Source organism: Microtus pennsylvanicus, chromosome 18, assembly GCF_037038515.1.
Source record: "Microtus pennsylvanicus isolate mMicPen1 chromosome 18, mMicPen1.hap1, whole genome shotgun sequence".
Classification (NCBI taxonomy): domain Eukaryota; kingdom Metazoa; phylum Chordata; class Mammalia; order Rodentia; family Cricetidae; genus Microtus; species Microtus pennsylvanicus.
Genome location: NC_134596.1, coordinates 34,439,246 through 34,457,175, shown reverse-complemented (window position 1 = coordinate 34,457,175; position 17,930 = coordinate 34,439,246). Strand labels below are relative to the sequence as shown.

The window sequence follows — 17,930 nt, the reverse complement described above, 5'->3', positions numbered from 1 at the left end:
TCCGGATTTATCCCATGCTTTTTCAGACCCAGGCCAGCTGGCCTTAGTGAGTTCCCGATAGAACATCCCCATTGTCTCAGTGTGTGGGTGCACCCCTCGCGGTCCTGAGTTCCTTGCTCGTGCTCCGTCTCCTTCTGCTCCTGATTTGGACCTTGAGATTTCTGTCCGGTGCTCCAGTGTGGGTCTCTGTCTCTGTCTCCTTTCATCGCCTGATGAAGGTTAATATTCATGAGGATGCCTATGTGTTTGTCTTTGGATTCACCTTCTTATTTAGCTTCTCTAGGAACATGAATTATAAGCTCAATGTCCTTGATTTATGGCTAGAAACCAAATATGAGTGAGTACATCCCATGTTCCTCTTTTTGGGTCTGGCTTACCTCACTCAGGATAGTGTTTTCTATTTCCATCCATTTGTATGCAAAATTCAAGAAGTCCTTGTTTTTTACTGCTGAGTAATACTCTAATATGTATATATTCCATACTTTCTTCATCCATTCTTCCATTGAGGGGCATCTAGGTTGTTTCCAGGTTCTGGCTATTACACACAATGCTGCTATGAACATAGTTGAGCATATACTTTTGTTGTATGATAGGGCCTCTCTTGGGTATATTCCCAAGAGTGGTATTGCTGGATCCAGGGGTAGGTTGATCCCGAATTTCCTGAGAAACCGAAACATTGCTTCCCAGAGTGGTTGCACAAGTTTGCATTCTCACCAGCAATGGATGAGTGTACCCCTTTCTCCACAACCTCTCCAGCAAAGGCTATCATTGGTGTTTTTTATTTTAGCCATTCTGACAGGTGTAAGATGGTATCTTAAAGTTGTTTTGATTTGCATTTCCCTGATCGCTAAGGAAGTTGAGCATGACCTTAAGTGTCTTTTGGCCATTTGAAGTTCTTCTGTTGAGAATTCTCTATTCAGCTCAGTGCCCCATTTTATAATTGGGTTGATTAGCCTTTTACGGTCTAGTTTCTTGATTTCTTTATATATTTTGGAGATCAGACCTTTGTCAGTTGCGGGGTTGGTGAAAATCTTCTCCCAGTAAGTGGGTTGCCTTTGTGTCTTAGTGACAGTGTCCTTTGCTTTACAGAAGCTTCTCAGTCTCAGGAGGTCCCATTTATTCAATCATGCCCTTAGTGTCTGTGCTGCTGGGGTTATACGTAGGAAGTGGTCTCCTGTGCCCATGTGTTGTAGAGTACTTCCTGCTTTCTCTTCTATCAGGTTCAGTGTTCGGACTGATATTGAGGTCTTTAATCCACTTGGACTTGAGTTTTGTGCATGGTGATAGATATGGATCTATTTTCATTCTTCTACAGATTGACATCCAGTTTTGCCAGCACAATTTGTTGAAGATGCTCTCTTTTTTCCATTGTATACTTTTAGCTCCTTTATCGAAAATCAGGTGTTCATAGGTTTGTGGGTTAAAGTCAGGGTCTTCTATTCAATTCCATTGGTCGACTTCTCTGTTTTTATGCCAATACCAAGCTGTTTTCAATACTGTAGCTCTGTAATAGAGTTTGAAGTCAGGGATGGTAATGCCTCCAGACAATCCTTTATTGTATAAGATTGTTCTGGCTATCCTGGGTTTTTTGTTCTTCCATATAAAGTTGATTATTGTCTTCTCCAGATCTGTGAAGAGTTTTGATGGGATTTTGATGGGGATTGCATTGAATCTATAGATTGCTTTTGGTAGAATTGCCATTTTTACTATGTTGATCCTCCCAATCCAAGAGCAAGGGAGATCCTTCCATTTTCTGGTGTCTTCTTCAATTTCTTTCTTCAAAGACTTATAGTTCTTGTCAAATAGATCTTTCACTTCCTTGGTCAGGGTTACCCCAAGATATTTTATGCTATTTGTGGCTATTGTGAAAGGTGATGCTTCTCTGATTTCCCTCTCTGCTTCCTTATCCTTAGTGTAAAGGAAGGCAACTGATTTTTTGGAGTTGATCTTGTATCCTGCCACATTACTAAAGGTGTTTATCAGCTGTAGGAGTTCTTTGGTAGAATTTTTGGGGTCACTTATGTATACTATCATATCATCTGCAAATAACGAAAGCTTAACTTCTTCCTTTCCAATTCGAATCCCCTTGATCTCCTTTTGTTGTCTTATTGCTATTGCTAGAACTTCAAGCACTATATTGAAGAGGTATGGAGAGAGTGGACATCCTTGTCGTGTTCCTGATTTTAGTGGGATGGCTTTGAGTTTTTCTCCATTCAATTTAATGTTAGCTGTCGGCTTGCTGTAAATAGCTTTTATTATATTTAGGTAGGACCCTTGTATCCCTACTCTCTCCAAGACCTTTATCATAAAGGGGTGTTGAATTTTGTCGAATGCTTTTTCAGCATCTAATGAAATGATCATATGGTTTTTTTCTTTCAGTTTATTTATATGGTGGATTACATTGATAGATTTGTGTATGTTGAACCAGCCCTGCATCTCTGGGATGAAGCCTACTTGATCATAATGGATAATTTTTCTAATGTGTTCTTGGATTCGGTTTGCCAGTATTTTGTTGAGGATTTTTGCGTCGATGTTCATGAGTGAGATTGGCCTGTAATTCTCTTTCCTGGTTGAGTCTTTGTGTGGTTTTGGTATCAGAGTAACTGTAGCTTCATAAAAGGAATTTGGTAATGACCCTTCTGTTTCTATATTGTGGAATACATTAAGGAGTATAGGTATTAGCTCTTCTTGGAAGTTCTGGTAGAATTCCGCATTGAAACCATCTGGTCCTGGGCTTTTCTTGGTAGGGAGGTTTTTGATAACAGCTTCTAATTCTTCGCGACCAACAGGTCTGTTTAGATTGTTCACCTGGTCCTGGTTTAACTTTGGTATATGGTATTTATCTAAAAAAGTGTCCATTTCTTTTACATTTTCCAGTTTTGTGTTATACAGGCTTTTGTAGTAAGGTCTAATGATTCTCTGAATTTCCTCTGTGTCTGTGGTTATGTCCCCCTTTTCATTTCTGATCTTATTTATTTGCGTGTTCTCTCTCTGTCGTTTAATTAGTTTGGATAGGGGTTTGTCAATCTTGTTGATTTTCTCCAAGAACCAGCTTTTTGTTTCATTGATTCAGTTAACTATACTTCTTACCATACATTGATTCAGTTAACTATACTTCTTACCATACATTGATTCAGTTAACTATACTTCTTACCATACATTGATTCAGTTAACTATACTTCTTACCATACATTGATTCAGTTAACTATACTTCTTACCATACATTGATTCAGTTAACTATACTTCTTACCATACATTGATTCAGTTAACTATACTTCTTACCATACATTGATTCAGTTAACTATACTTCTTACCATACATTGATTCAGTTAACTATACTTCTTACCATACATTGATTCAGTTAACTGTACTTCTTACCATACATTGATTCAGTTAACTATACTTCTTACCATACATTGATTCAGTTAACTATACTTCTTACCATACATTGATTCAGTTAACTATACTTCTTACCATACATTGATTCAGTTAACTATACTTCTTACCATACATTGATTCAGTTAACTATACTTCTTACCATACATTGATTCAGTTAACTATACTTCTTACCATACATTGATTCAGTTAACTGTACTTCTTACCATACATTGATTCAGTTAACTGTACTTCTTACCATACATTGATTCAGTTAACTATACTTCTTACCATACATTGATTCAGTTAACTGTACTTCTTACCATACATTGATTCAGTTAACTGTACTTCTTACCATACTTACTCTTCGTCCTTCAATCCAAAGCACCTAGCTCAGTTTCGAAATTTAAAGAAACAATTAATGCCCTTTCCTTCTGTTTTCTATTCTCTTTGTTCTTTCTCACATTTCATTAAGCCTCTACTAATAAATTGTTTCTCTTAGAGATTTTTCTGTTGTGAATAAATAAAACAAGCATATTTCCCCACAATGCTGTTAACTGAAATATGTAACACTTTCTTCTAGGACATAAAGAATCACCAAACGCCAAACACTATTTTCCACATTGTTATAGTTGTTCCAATTTTTCCATACACTCGTATTTTGAACACCAGGTCAGATCCCCAGCTTGTGGTGCTGTGTGGAAGGCCTTGAGCAGATGAAGCCTGGCTGACAGAAATAGGCTGCTTGGGATAAGGCTTTGTAGATTATATCCACCCCTGGAGAGGCAGAACTGTCTGCTTCCTTCTTTCCAGCATGTGTATAACTATCACATACTCTCACTACCATGCCTTGGCTGCCAAGCCTTCCCTGGGATCAGCTGAAATTCTCTGAAACCATGAGCCAAATAAATTTTTCTCCTCTCAAGTTGTTGGTTATGTATTTTGGTTACAGCAATGCAAATAACAACAACAATAATAATAATATACTCATATTTTAAACTACATATTTATGCATATTACATTCTTATTTTTATCAGGTACAGCAAGCACATTATTAACACCATATCAATATGGCTGGGTGGCACCGCACTTGCCTAGCATGTACAAGTACCCAGGTGATGAGTCTATATAGAGTTGTGCAGCTGACCAAAGGAGAGAGCAAGGGACTATGGGAGACTGGAGACAGCCAGAACACTCCTGTATCTGTACCAGATTGAACACGGGGTGTGGCTGCAGGTGTGTGCAACAGTTAGTGATCAGGTCAGATCCAGAAACATTGTACCTTACACTATGAACTACATGGAATAGAACAGCTGGTCTCGAGCTCTACACGTTTCCCATCCTTGCCTTCAGAACAGTGGGCATGTCTGCTATGCCCATCTTTGTTTTTTTAACTGCTTTATTTTCTTTTCCCTGTTACTTCCTAACCCTTAATTACACATACCTTTCCTCTCTTGCCTATCTTCCTGCTGCTTTTCCCTTATCCATATTACTCATTTTACTAGTATTTTACCTGAATTAAAATTTAATATCCTAATTTACCCTATAAATTACTTTATTTGTCCCTTTTTATTCTTCTTGGGGATATATTTCTTATTTTCTTTTTTGTATTTTACTATGTTTAAGTATTAGCTTAGGTTATGATGGCACATGCCCACAATCCTGGCACGTAGGAAGTTGATACAGGCAGATTGCAGGCTAGTTTGGATTATATGGCAACTTAAAGCCAGCCTGGAATATGGAGAAAGACCCTGTCTCAAACAAGCAAATAAAGTTGTTCTTGACAAAGTCACAAAAGAATGAAGAAAGTATAACATTTTCAATAAATAATACTATAATTGATATCTATATGCAAAAGAATGAACTTGGTTGCACACCTAATATAACACAAAAATGAAATCACAGAGGACCATGGACATCACAGCCAAAAACTATACAACTTCTAGAAGAAAATATAGAGTGAAAAAAATTTCAAGATCAAACACCAAAAGCACAATTCAAAAAAGGAAAACTTGGTTGAGACTCACTTCCAAAGATATTTTAAGGGGATGAAAAATATCTCAAAGTGAGACAAAAATCTTACAAAGGTTATTTTCTGAGAAAGAGCTATTCTAAAATATATAAAGAGTCCTTAAAACTCAACAAAAAGAAAACAATCCAAACTGAGGATAGTGTGGCATAGACCTCTAATGCCAGCACCAGGAAGGCTGAGACAGGAATGCAAGTTGATGGCGATCCTGAGCTACACACGAAGTTAAGTGGGTGACTGGGCCCAGCCAGACATCAAATCAAGCCTCATGGGCCACTGTAGCCCATACTCATGATATAAATTCAAGCAGTTCTGAACAACTAAAATGTAAGATATGTTACAGCATCTCCTCCAAGCATCAATTTAAATACTGCTTCTTCAGAAAATGTTCTTGACAACCATCCAAATTCTATCGGCTGTGATTTCTTTTATATCTCTTACTATCATCTATACCATTTCCAAACCCACACCATTGATGAAGAGAAAGAGTAGGGAGTTTTCCTTATTTATAGATAGCATGTAATATGGGTGGAACAATGATTATAATTATTAAGGACTTTTGTTTATATATTCATTTTCTTTGAAGTATAAGCTTCTAGGGCTCCCATGATCATAAGCTCCTTGTTGGCAGACACTGTGTATTCCTAGATTTACAGTCACAGTACCTGGACCATAGCAACTACACAGAACCCACTAAATAAACAACAATCAAATGAGAACACAGATACACAGTAACTATTCCTCGAGGGCCTGACCTGAAGGAGCTCATAGAGTTTCGTGATAAGGCTACATTCATTTCTCACATAAATTTCTAAATATGATTTAAACCCCTTAGAATTACTTCTCTATTATCACTGTGATTTTTGCTTTTTGCCAGTGTTTCTCCACAAAGTATCAAGGATATCTGGGTGAAGGAATGCATTGTGCACACTATTAGAGTACTGCAGAAGGCCTAGGAGTCCTCAACCTGACCTCCTTATGACTTTTGCTCTTATTTCTAAATGTCCCTTCCCCAGAGGAGAGAGAACTAACATGACCGTACAGCTGATAATAATTGCTTTAAAGAACGCAGATCAACTTAAAAACTGTGATTCCATCAGCATCTCAGTGAGTCCCCCAAACTTGTGTTAAAATATCAGAAATTTCGAAGCACAGGAAAGCAAATGCACAGCCTTAAAGTCCAAGTCAGGAGCACAGCAGACAGGAGTTTATACCTCTTAGCCACATCGCTGGGTCTCTCTCCTGCCTTGTTGGTAATATTGCTGTTGGCTCCCATCTCAATTAACCACTGCAAACACTCTAGGTGGCCTTGTCCAGCAGCTTTTTAAAAAGAAAAAAACAAGAAAACACATAACACGTATAGAGAAAGAGGTTATTGGAAACAGCTTTCTGAATTTTTGATATTGTAGTAACTAATAAAAGTAGGCTGTGCAAATATTTTCTTTTTCACTTGTACATTTATTAGACAATAAATCAAACATCTGTTGTGTTCAGATAATTTTGGGTACAGATATAAAAATTGGAGCTCACAATTCAAACAAGCAAGTCACAGATTTAAAACTAGGATCCATTCTTTCCACCCCTACCCAAGTGCTATGTCATACTGCATAACTCCTAAGTAGAAGTCTCGTGCCACACACCAAACAACATTGTACAATCCAACACAAGGGCCTCAGGGATATCAAAATCTTATTCTATGCCTACTTACTGCACATGAAAATCACACACAAAACAAATCTCTTCTCAAAAATTTTACATCTTTTCATTTACTTTATGTCTGTACCTGCACACATTTATGCCTGAACAGTGTCAAAGTGGAGGGCAAAGGACAACTTCCAGGTGCATCTATCATGTAGATTCTAGACTCACATCAGCAGGTTTGGCAGCAAGTACCTTTACCCACTGAACAGTATCACTGACACCCCCCCACACACACACACACAATCATACTGTAGCGTAGGTAGACAGACAGACAGACGGGGTCTCAATACTCAATGAATGTACTGGGAGATAGGTACTGTTAAGTGTCATAAATATATGACGGCTACTAAGGCCCATAAACACAGCATCACTTTGGTCTTTAGCAACTTGTTCTGTTCCCCCAATTCCTACTCCCTTTCCTTCTTTCTCTCTCTTCTACCCAGAACCAGCTGACCAAAAAAAAAAAAAATGCTACAGGATTGGCCAAAGCTCTGTAAGTAAATACTCATTAGACAAACACAGTAACATATTCTGTTCTTAAATGTGATCAAAAATATTATTTATGATCATGAATAATGGTATGGTTGAAAATAATTAGTTTAGCCTGATATTTCTATCACAGGCAATATACAGGGAAGAGGAAGGATAAATAATTTATCTAAAATAGAATATAAGGCAAGTATTCTGAGCTAGAGGGAGAGCTCAGCCATTAAGAGCATTTGCTCTAGCAGGAGGAGCTGAATGCAGTTCCCAGCACCACATGGCAGCTCACAACCATCTGTAAGTCCAGTATCGGGATCTGATGCTCTCCTCGAGTTCGTTCAGGTACCAGGCATGCACATGGTGCATATCCATACATGCCGGCAAACACTCATGCACATTAAATAAAATGAGTATTTTTTAAAGAAAGAGAAAAGAGCAGGGCATGGTGGTACACGCCTTTAATCCCAGCAGCCAGGACAGAACAGAGCCAGGTGGATCTCAGAGTTCGAGGCCAGCCTGCTTTACATATATAGCCAGGGATCCTTTTCCCAAAATAAAAGTAAAAATGAAAGAAAGAGGAAAAATAACATAAATCTTCCAGGTGGTGTTGGCACATGGCTTTAATCCCAGCACTCAGGAAGCAGAGGCAGGTGGACTTCTGTGAGTTCAAGGCCACCCTGGTCTACAAGAGCTAGTTCCAGGACAGCCAGGCCTACACAAAGAAGCTCTGTCTTGAAAAACAAAACAAATCAATGAATAAATAATATAAATCTCTTTAAAACATTGTTGTAAGAGGTTTTCTCAGCAGTGTATTTCACGCGTTACCATAAGCGCAATGTCACCAAGAAACCTGACTGGCATTACCCTCACAGGTATACAATCTGGCCTCGTAAAGGGCACTTGAATTAGGAATCAGGCACTGTATATTCACACACCACTCACTAATACCCACTAGGGAAGAATTCTGATCCATAACTGCTTTAACAGCTGGGCGGTGGTGGCGCACGCCTTTAATCCCAGCACTAGGGAGGCAGAAGCAGGCGGATCTCTGGGAGTTCCAGGCCAGCCCTGTCTACAAGAGCTAGTTCCGGGACAGGCACCAAAGCTACAGAGAAACCCTGTCTCAAAAAACCAAAAAAAAAAAAAACATAACTGCTTTAAAAGCTGAATAACTCACGAGAAACTGTAAAAACGAAGCAAGCTCACCTTTGTGCATAGGAGTCGATCCATTATCATCACGCTCATTCAGATTGATTACTCCATCTCCGATCAATTTCTTAAGCACTTCTAAATCACCATTAAAGGCAGCCACATGACCTGGAAACGCTAAATCTAAACAAGAAGTCAGCATTTTAGTAAACACAGGGATTTGTTCTTTTCCCTACCTCAAGCTGTCATATAATTCAGATTTCAATATTATCTCAAGTATGATGCTACTCAGGTGAGTTCAACTGACATACTGACAAAAAGAATTATAAAATACAATACTACTAAATGTACTTCACTATCTAAAAGAGACAATTACAAATTATAACTAAATAAAATTTAATTTTTTTGCTTTTTGAAAACAAGACTGTGAGTGGGAGAAAGTGTTGGCAATTCACACCCGATAGATGACGTCCAGAATCTGTAAAACATCTCAAGCATCCAAAAATTAGAAAAGCGCTGGGTGGTAGTGTCACACACCTTTAATCCCAGCACTCGGGAGGCAGAGGCAGGCCAGTCTCTGTGAGTTCGAGGCCAGCTTGGTCTACAAGAACAAGTTCCAGGACAGGCACCAAAAACTACAGAGACACCCTGTCTCAAAAATCAAAAAAAGAAAAAAAATTAGAAAAGCTTTATCTTTAAGATGTCAGAAACTAAAAAGACATTTCACTACAGGAGTGATATAAATGGCCAGTGCAGGAAAAGATGCTCAAGCAAACATCACACCATTAAAATGGCTACAACAGAACAGACTGGTGATGACCTGTGTTGACAAGGATACAGAGCACTTTGGAAAAGAGTTTGAAAGGTAGCTCCTGAAGCTAGACATGTGCCATCATATGTTTCACGCCTAAGTACTTACCAAAGAGGGACAGAAACAGATAGCTATGCCAGTGGTTCTCAACCTGTGGATTCTGACCCCTTTGAGGGTTGAAGGGCTCTTTATTAAGGGACGCATATTACATACCCTGCATATCCAATATTTACATTATGATTCATAACAGTAGCAAAATTACAGTTACAAAGTAGCAATAACAATAATTTTATGATTAGGGGTCACCTAGTCATAATAGTAGGAACTGTAACAAAGGGTTGCGGCATCAGAAAGGTTGAGAATCATGGTCTACGTAAACATATTAGCTACTCTTATTGATAGACAAATCCAAACTGAAAGCAATCCAAATGCTCACCTCTACTCAATTCTTCACAGAATGTGACATAGCAATAAAAAGAAATAAACTATAAATACACATAACATGTACGGATTCTCAAAATGACTCAATACACAAAGCTCTAGACATGGCAAGCTAATCTGTATTAACACAAAGCATGTCAGTGACTGCATGGGGACAGAGTGAAAGGAGCAGCAGGCTGGAAGAAGTCTGGGAAACCCAGGTGTGATGGAAATGTCTGTATCTTAATTGTTAGGATGGGATCAGAGTGCATACATAAATTAAAAAATCATAAAATTGTATATATATTTGAATGCACTCTAACTGAAGTAAATTAAAAACTGATATTTAAGGGAATCATAATCAAAGAGAAAGAACAACCCACTTGTGAGAGAAAATTATATATGATAAAAATAAATGATTCATACCAAAAATACAGAGAATTCAAATTAGAAAGAGAAATGAAGTGCAATTTTCAAGAGGGGAAATATAGGCATATGTCGCATATGTATCTATCCATAGGAACACAGAGCACATACATAGCACCATGTCCCCACAAGCAGAACCTGCTAGTTATGAGTTTTCCCAGAATGGCCAAGACCTTAATGGTGTAGGAGGTCCTTCTGTCTTTGTGTTGCTTTCATTGGTTAATAAAGAAACTGCTTTGGGCATGTTGATAAGGCAGAACTTAGGTAGGCAGGGAAGACAGAACTAAATGCTGGGAGAAAGAAGGGCAGAGTTGGAGAGATACCATGGATTCACAGGAGACAGACACTGGGAATTTTACCCGGTAAGCCACTGCCACATGGCAATACACAGATTAATAAAAATGGGTTAAATTAAGATGTAAGAATGAGCCAATAAGAAACTAGAGCTAATGGGCCAAGCAGTGACTTAATTAATACAGTCTCTTTGTGGTTATTTCGAGGCTAAGCTAGCCAGGTGGCCCAGACGAACAGGCAGCTCGTTAAGCTCCTTAGCCTTTATCCAATGATGCCAGAGTGCAGGACAGTGTTCACATTCAGAGTGGGCTACGTACAACATAGACAAGGAGTCGATTCTCTAAAGAAACTCTGACCATGTACACAGGGAGACGCGTACAAACATATTTATTACATGGCCACAGTTTTAGCAAGAAACCACAAACAACTTAAAGGCCTGGGGAAGACAGACATATTACTATATGCTGCAATAATTTCTTACTATAACAAATACACAATATAGTTTTATATAGTTTGTGAATGCATTATATATATATATATACAGAATTGTAACTAAGATACAAAACCATAGAATGGACCGATAAATCCCAAAGAACATCATTCCCTTGTCCTAGCTATTATTTATGTCAACTTGTCATAAACTAAAGTCATCTGAGAGGAGGGAATCTCAACTGAGAAAATCTCCTATAAGATCAGGCTGTAGGCAAGCCTGCAGAGCATTTTCTTAATTAATTTGTTATTGATAGCATTTTCTTAATTAATTTGTTATTGATGCGGGAGAGTTCAGCACATTGTGGGTGGGACCATCTGTAGGCTGCGGCCCTGGGTTCTATAAGTCTGTAAGCACTACCCCTCCATAGCCTCAGCATTAGCTCGACTTCATGTTCCTCCCCTGTTTGAGTTCCTGCACTGACTTTGGAAGTGTAAAGCAAAATCCTTTCCTCCCAAACTGCTTTTGTTCGTGGAGTTTCATCACAGCAGTGGTAACCCTAGGACAACCCCCTCGAGGAAAGAGAGAGAAAGCTTCAGCTCTGTAGTATTTTGTTCTTAAGTTCGATGTCACTGTCTTCGTGAGGGTTACTTGAAGTATGAGCTCTAAGAGGTCTAAAAGTCCAGAGTTGAATATAGGGGGAAATGCTGAGAGACCAGAGAGACGAAGGAGCAAACCACAGCCACCTACCTACTCAATTTCCCAGGTGCAAAGAGAGGGAGCTCCTGTCTCCTCCTGCCTTATCACTTTCTCTCCTACAGGCCTGGAGGTCTGTACAATCAGGAAGCAATATGGCTGGGCGGTGATCACTAATTTTAAAAAAAAAATGCCTGGGGCTGGAGAGATGGCTCAGTGGTTAAGAGTGCTGACTGCTCTTCCAGAGGACCCAGGTTCAATTCCTACCACCCACATGGCAGTTAACAGCTGTCTGTAACTCCAAGATCTGACATCCTCAGATAGACATACATGCAGGCAAAACATCAATGCAAATAAAATAAAAATAAATAAATTATTAAAAAAAGATACCTTACAGGCTTCCTACAGTCAGATTTTATAGAGGCATTTTCTCAGCGGAGGCTCCCTCCTGTCTAATGACATGCCTGTGTCAAGATGACAAGACTAGCCAGCACAGCCGCAGTGTCCTTTATGCTACTGTCTACGTGATTTGTCCAAAATGTTTCATAATAAAGAATCTGGATGCATTTGGATAGTAATCTATAGATTTTGATGTAACATTTGAATACAAAGTCTTTGTCTTTGGGTTCCATTTAATATTATCATTCTCTGCCAAAGCATGTGGGGTTAATTACTTACTGTCCCGATCATCTGGATTGCTTCCTTCATACTCAGCCCCCTGGATAAACTGTAAGATGTTCTGCTTCAAGAAGCGCTGGGCTAGGTCCAATACATTTTCTCCATTATCGTTGAAGGCTTTTAAAGCTTGTGTTCCACGGGTCATTCGACTCAGTAGGAATTTAAAACAATGAAGGTGGCCTTCCATGGCAGCTAAGTGAACTGTAGAGAGGACAAAACAGGTGGCGTTAGACCCAAAATCATAATACGATACCTCAAAAAGCTGGGTGTCGGGGCACCTGGTTCTAATACAAGAACTCCTAATGGGAGAGGCAAAAGGATTGCTGATTTCCAGGCCATCTTGGGCTGTGTAGTGAGTTCCAGGCCAGCCTGTGACTGCATAGAGAGACAATGTCTAAAACTATTTTGGAAATAACTTTAGTCAGTGGTAATTTTGCACAGAAATTGAGAAGCAGAGGCAGGTGGATCTCTGTGAGCTGGAGGCCAGCCTGGTCTGCTACCTAAATAGTAACATAGTTGAAAGCACAAACCCTGGGGATGTAGCCCAGTGACCAGGCACCTGCTTAACTTAAGGGCCTCTGCTGGATCCCACACGAATACTGAAGAAGGGAAGGAGAGAGAGGCAAAAGAGAAGAAGGAGCCAGTTTCTCTACTGCTGGGATGGCTCTGGAAAAGAAATCATAATGGATGTATAAAACAGGCACGACAGTAAAGAGGATCAGGTGATCACTATTTAACTTCGTGAGGAAGCAACAGTTTAAGTTTCTTAAATGTATTAAACATTTTATCACTGAAAGACTAGAATGTTCACTTTAGCTCAATACCTGGAAGGTTCCCATTGTAGTCCACATCTTCTATGCCACACCCCCATTTGACCAGCAGCTGCAGACAGCCCAGGCGCCCGTGAAAAGCTGCATAATGCACAGGTCTCCACTCTCTCTTGTCAGTCACACTGGGATCCTACAGTGAAATTCGCAAGAGCTCAGTTTCTTGCCATTTTGTAAGAAAAGCAGTAAGTCTAGAAGCTTGATTCTGCAACTGGAAATTAGAAGCTGTTCTTAAAATTAAACAGCAAACATTCAATCTAACAAAACCTTGGCTGCACCCACTGACCTGAACACAGAAGCAATGAAGGTTTCAATGAACTGTGATAAAACAGCATTTTAAAAAGAAAACTACAATCGCATGAAGCAATGCTTTTTTTTATATTTATTTATTGGTTTTTTTCAAGACAGGGTTTCTCTGTAGCTTTGGTGTCTGTCCTGGAACTAGCTCTTGTAGACCAGGCTGGCCTCGAACTCACAGAGATTCTCGTGCCTCTGCCTCCCGAGTGCTGGGATTAAAGGCGTGCACCACCACCACCTAGCTGAAGCAATGCTTTCAAAGAAAGTAAAGGAACTGTCTCACAGTCCCACTCCACGAAATCAAAAGGACAGGGATGGCTTTAAATGATGTCTCATCACTGCACACATAAAGAATTAACCAAAAGAAAAAGTGTTTCGTGTTTCTATTTCCTAGAAAACATTCTTACTATAATATCTTCCTTATTGACAGTGTGTTTCTTCCCTCAGCCCTCTCTTTGGAGGGATGTTGAAACACTGTAGCCCAGGCTGGCCTCAGGCGTGTTCTTGTCTCAGCCTCTCAAAGACTGAGATTACAGGCAGGAGCTATCATACTCAGTAGAAGCTCTGCTCTTTACAAAGTTATACAACCAGTGAGCACTATCAAAAATAAACATTATGGAACTGGAGGTTTGGCTCAGCAGTTAAACACAGAGAGGACCTTGCTATGGGACAATGGTCTTGTACCCTGCAAAGCCTTGTCAGTTGTATTGGTTTAATAAAATGCTGATTGGTCAGTAGCCAAGCAGGAAGTATAGGCAGGGAGATGTCTGTGAGAATCTGAGGTCTCTGGCCTCTGCCAGCTCCTGTAGTCATATGCACATACATATAGTTTAAAAATATTTTTTAAAAATGTTAACCAGAGGATAAATAAATTAAAACCTGGAAAAATCAATCACTTCCTAAACTGATGTACAAAATAAAAAGGGTTTTTTAAGCATTTTATAGATACACACAAATTCATAAAGGCATAGTTACCTGGTGAAGATTTGTTTAAGAGCTTCAGAGTCTTCCCAGTTAAGCTCTGAACCAGCAGCCAAACACAAACCCTCTGAAACAGTTTGTATTACTGTTCATTTGGGAGATAAGTCTCAATTACTGCACCCATGTTTAAAAATGGGAAAGCTAAAGGAAAAAAATACTTCCCCAAGTCATAGGAAGGATTTTAAGAGTTGGGGCGAAACAACCAGACTACCAAGTTCTAGTCCATCTACATGATCACACACGACCACTAGGTAAGAGGAGTCCCTCACCACTCCACTTCGCAGCATTATCTGTAAAGTAAAAGAGTGCCCGTGAGTGGCAGCGAGGTGTACAGGGGTGCATCCACGGTCATCCCGAGCGGCCAGGTTGGCTCCGTTGATTATAAGAGCCTAGAAAGACAAATGGGAATAAGCGTGCATGAGAACAGGTGTTAAACGACGAATTCCAATACAGAGTAAAGGTAAGCAGTTAGTTAACCTATGACAAAACTACTATGTATGACCTACAGGCAAAATATGATACATTCCTTAGGTAACCCGAAATGGGGCTGAGGTCTTCTTTAACATTGCCTGTGAGACCTTAATTGCCTAGCTCTAAATTCCTGGTCAATCTTCTAAGACGGTTTCGTCCAATGTGCAACTGAGCCAATGTCCATATAGGTTATGGGCTATAGGATTTCTTCCTACATAACAGACAGAGAATTAATTTCACAAATCTATCAGTCCCATTCAAAACCCATGATGTGCTTTCTGGATATCAACAAACAGATTTCAAAGTTTACAGAGAGGCAAAAGAACCAGAATAACCAAGACGATATTAAAAGAGAAGAACGAAGTTGGAGGGCAGACACTATCCTACTTCAAGACTCACTTCAGAAAGCAAGACAAACTGGCATTGACCAAAGAACAGACAGACATTGCAATGAAACTGAGGAGAGCATGTGGGAATAGATCCGCATAAACACAATCACCACTAACAAAGGAGAAAAGACAGTACAATGAAGATTTGTCCTTTCAACATACAGGTGCTCAAACAACGGGGGATTCACATGTAAAAACACTGAACTAAGCACAAACCTTACAAACACCGACAAAACATTAACTAGGCCAGGAATGGTGGTACACACCTCTAATCCCAGCATTTGGGAAGCAGAAGTAGAGGAACTCTGTGAGTTTGATGCAAGCCTGGTCTACACAGTGAGTTCCAGGACAGCCAGGGCTCTATAGAGAGACTCTGTCTCAAAAGAGAGAGAGAGAGAGAGAGAGAGAGAGAGATGTACCGAATCACACATAGGAAATATAAAACTATAAAACCCCTAGACGAAAAATCTAGAAAACTAGGGGCTGCGAGATAGGCTACAGTGTTTTAGATACAATACCAAATGTACAAACTGTGAAAGAAAGAGTTGATAAACTAGGCTTCACTGAAATTAAACACCGCTACTCTAAAGAGATACTAGAAAGAGAAAGAGAATATAAAAGATAGTTCACACACAGAGAAAATATTTGTTAAAGACATACTCGATAAGGGACTATTACCCAAGATACAAAACAAATTCCCTAAACAATGAGAAAAAAATCAATGTAAACATTGGTCAGAGTGTAGCTGTAACTCAGTGGTAAGTTTCTTAACCTGCAGCAGACCCTGAGACCAGTGTCCTCTACTACCAAAGAGTGCTCAGAGCAACACTGACCAGAGAAGATAACCATATGAAAAGTCACTCTGTATCAAAGGCCACCAGAAAAATGCAAATTTAAACAACAGTAAAATGCCACTATCTACCTATTAGAATGGTCAAAACCCAGAGCACTAACAACACAAAAGCCGACAAAGATGAGGAACCAGAGTACTTCAGAAGACAGGAGGGCAGAGCCTCCTATGAGGCTAAAGCATATCTTACCGTAATGCAACAATCATACGCTCCTTGGTATTAGGTAAACACCTAACAAAAGTGAAAACTTCCGTCCGATGAAAACCTAGCTGAACGTTTACCAGCTTCACTCGCATGGCCGGGACTGGAAACAGTAGAGCCCTTGAGTGGGTGAGACTAACAAACACTCAGACAAGGAGATGGTGAGCGATCCAGAATCAAGGGACCAGGCCTCGTGGGGGCTCAAAGAGATTGGGGAGCCTTAGCGGGCTGACCTAGGTCCTCTGCATATACATCATGGCTAAAGAGCTCCGTGTTCTTGTGAGACTCCCAACAGTGGGAGTCTGGAGAAGAGGGAAGTAGCAGGAGAGGCTGGGGTGGGGAGGAGGGGAAACTGCAGTCAGGATGTAATACATGAGAGAAGAATGAAAAAGTTAGTGATATTCAGGTATGCTAGGGTCTCTAATCCTAGAACTTGGGAGGCTGAAGCAGGAGGATCACAAGTTCAAGACATTATCACTAAAACAAGCAAACAAGTCAAGCACTGTGTGGTTATACACCTGCTCAAAACGCAGTCTGTACAACACCAGGCGTGAACCCCAGTACAATCCGCAGGTGTCAGGTGATTATGCTGTACCACCGGAGATTCACTGGTGGGAAAACAATCTAACAATTTGAAATCTGTGTACCTTCTGCTCAATGTTGCTGAACCTACAACAGTTCCACAAGTTAAAATCTGTTTTTACAAATGAACTTGTACCTTTTTCTTTCTTGGCACTGAGGACTGGACCCAGACGGAACCTTGGCCATGCTACCCCTGCCCTGTGCCATGCAGCTACACCCCCACTCCCTCCTAGTCAATGTTTTTAATTGTTATTTCTCACTCAACATTGGCCAGTCTCCACCAGTACCTTAGCAAAGGATTACTCAGTCATAATACCTATCTAGGGCTTTAAAAAGAATCATCTTCATGACCTTGTCTAATCTAACCAGTTAATAACAGTCATAAATGATATGCTGAGTACTTACTGTGCCTTAAGGATCACAACAACAATAATAAAACTTATCAACTCAGGGAATCGGGACATTTGTGGGGACAGGTAATCATCTACACAAAGAAGACCTTGATGAGGAGCAAGCAGACAGCATAGTACCAAAATATGCAGCATAAAAACTCTAAGAAGGAAGAGACCACTGTGGGGCAGGGAAGAGAATCAAGGTCCGAGGAGCAGCTTGAACTAATGCTTGTTGGAGGAACACATGGGTAAAGCTTCTCTTGACCCAACTTCCCCAAAAGTTACTACTGTATTTCTCTTCCCTTTTATTGCCTACTTCTCAAGGTAGCACCCATCACTTTGAGAGTTAAGATTTGAAAAGACTTATATTAGCCCAATACAGACATCTACACCACAGCCTGAACTACAAAGAAGACACTCTGGGCACGACTGTGATCTCACTCAAGA

General features: G+C 39.9%; 1 protein-coding gene across 1 annotated transcript in view; it reads right to left on the bottom strand.

Moving 5' to 3' along the window:
• Ankrd42 (ankyrin repeat domain 42) overlaps positions 1 to 17,930 on the bottom strand; it is a 42,659-nt gene that overhangs the window by 14,804 nt on the left and 9,925 nt on the right. The window contains exons 6-10 of the mRNA XM_075952549.1: positions 14,867 to 14,986; positions 13,317 to 13,452; positions 12,493 to 12,693; positions 8,795 to 8,920; positions 6,619 to 6,724 (exon numbers count right to left, since the gene is read on the bottom strand). Of these exons, the coding sequence (XP_075808664.1) occupies positions 6,619 to 6,724; positions 8,795 to 8,920; positions 12,493 to 12,693; positions 13,317 to 13,452; positions 14,867 to 14,986 (689 nt within the window). The remainder of the gene's footprint in view (positions 1 to 6,618; positions 6,725 to 8,794; positions 8,921 to 12,492; positions 12,694 to 13,316; positions 13,453 to 14,866; positions 14,987 to 17,930) is intronic.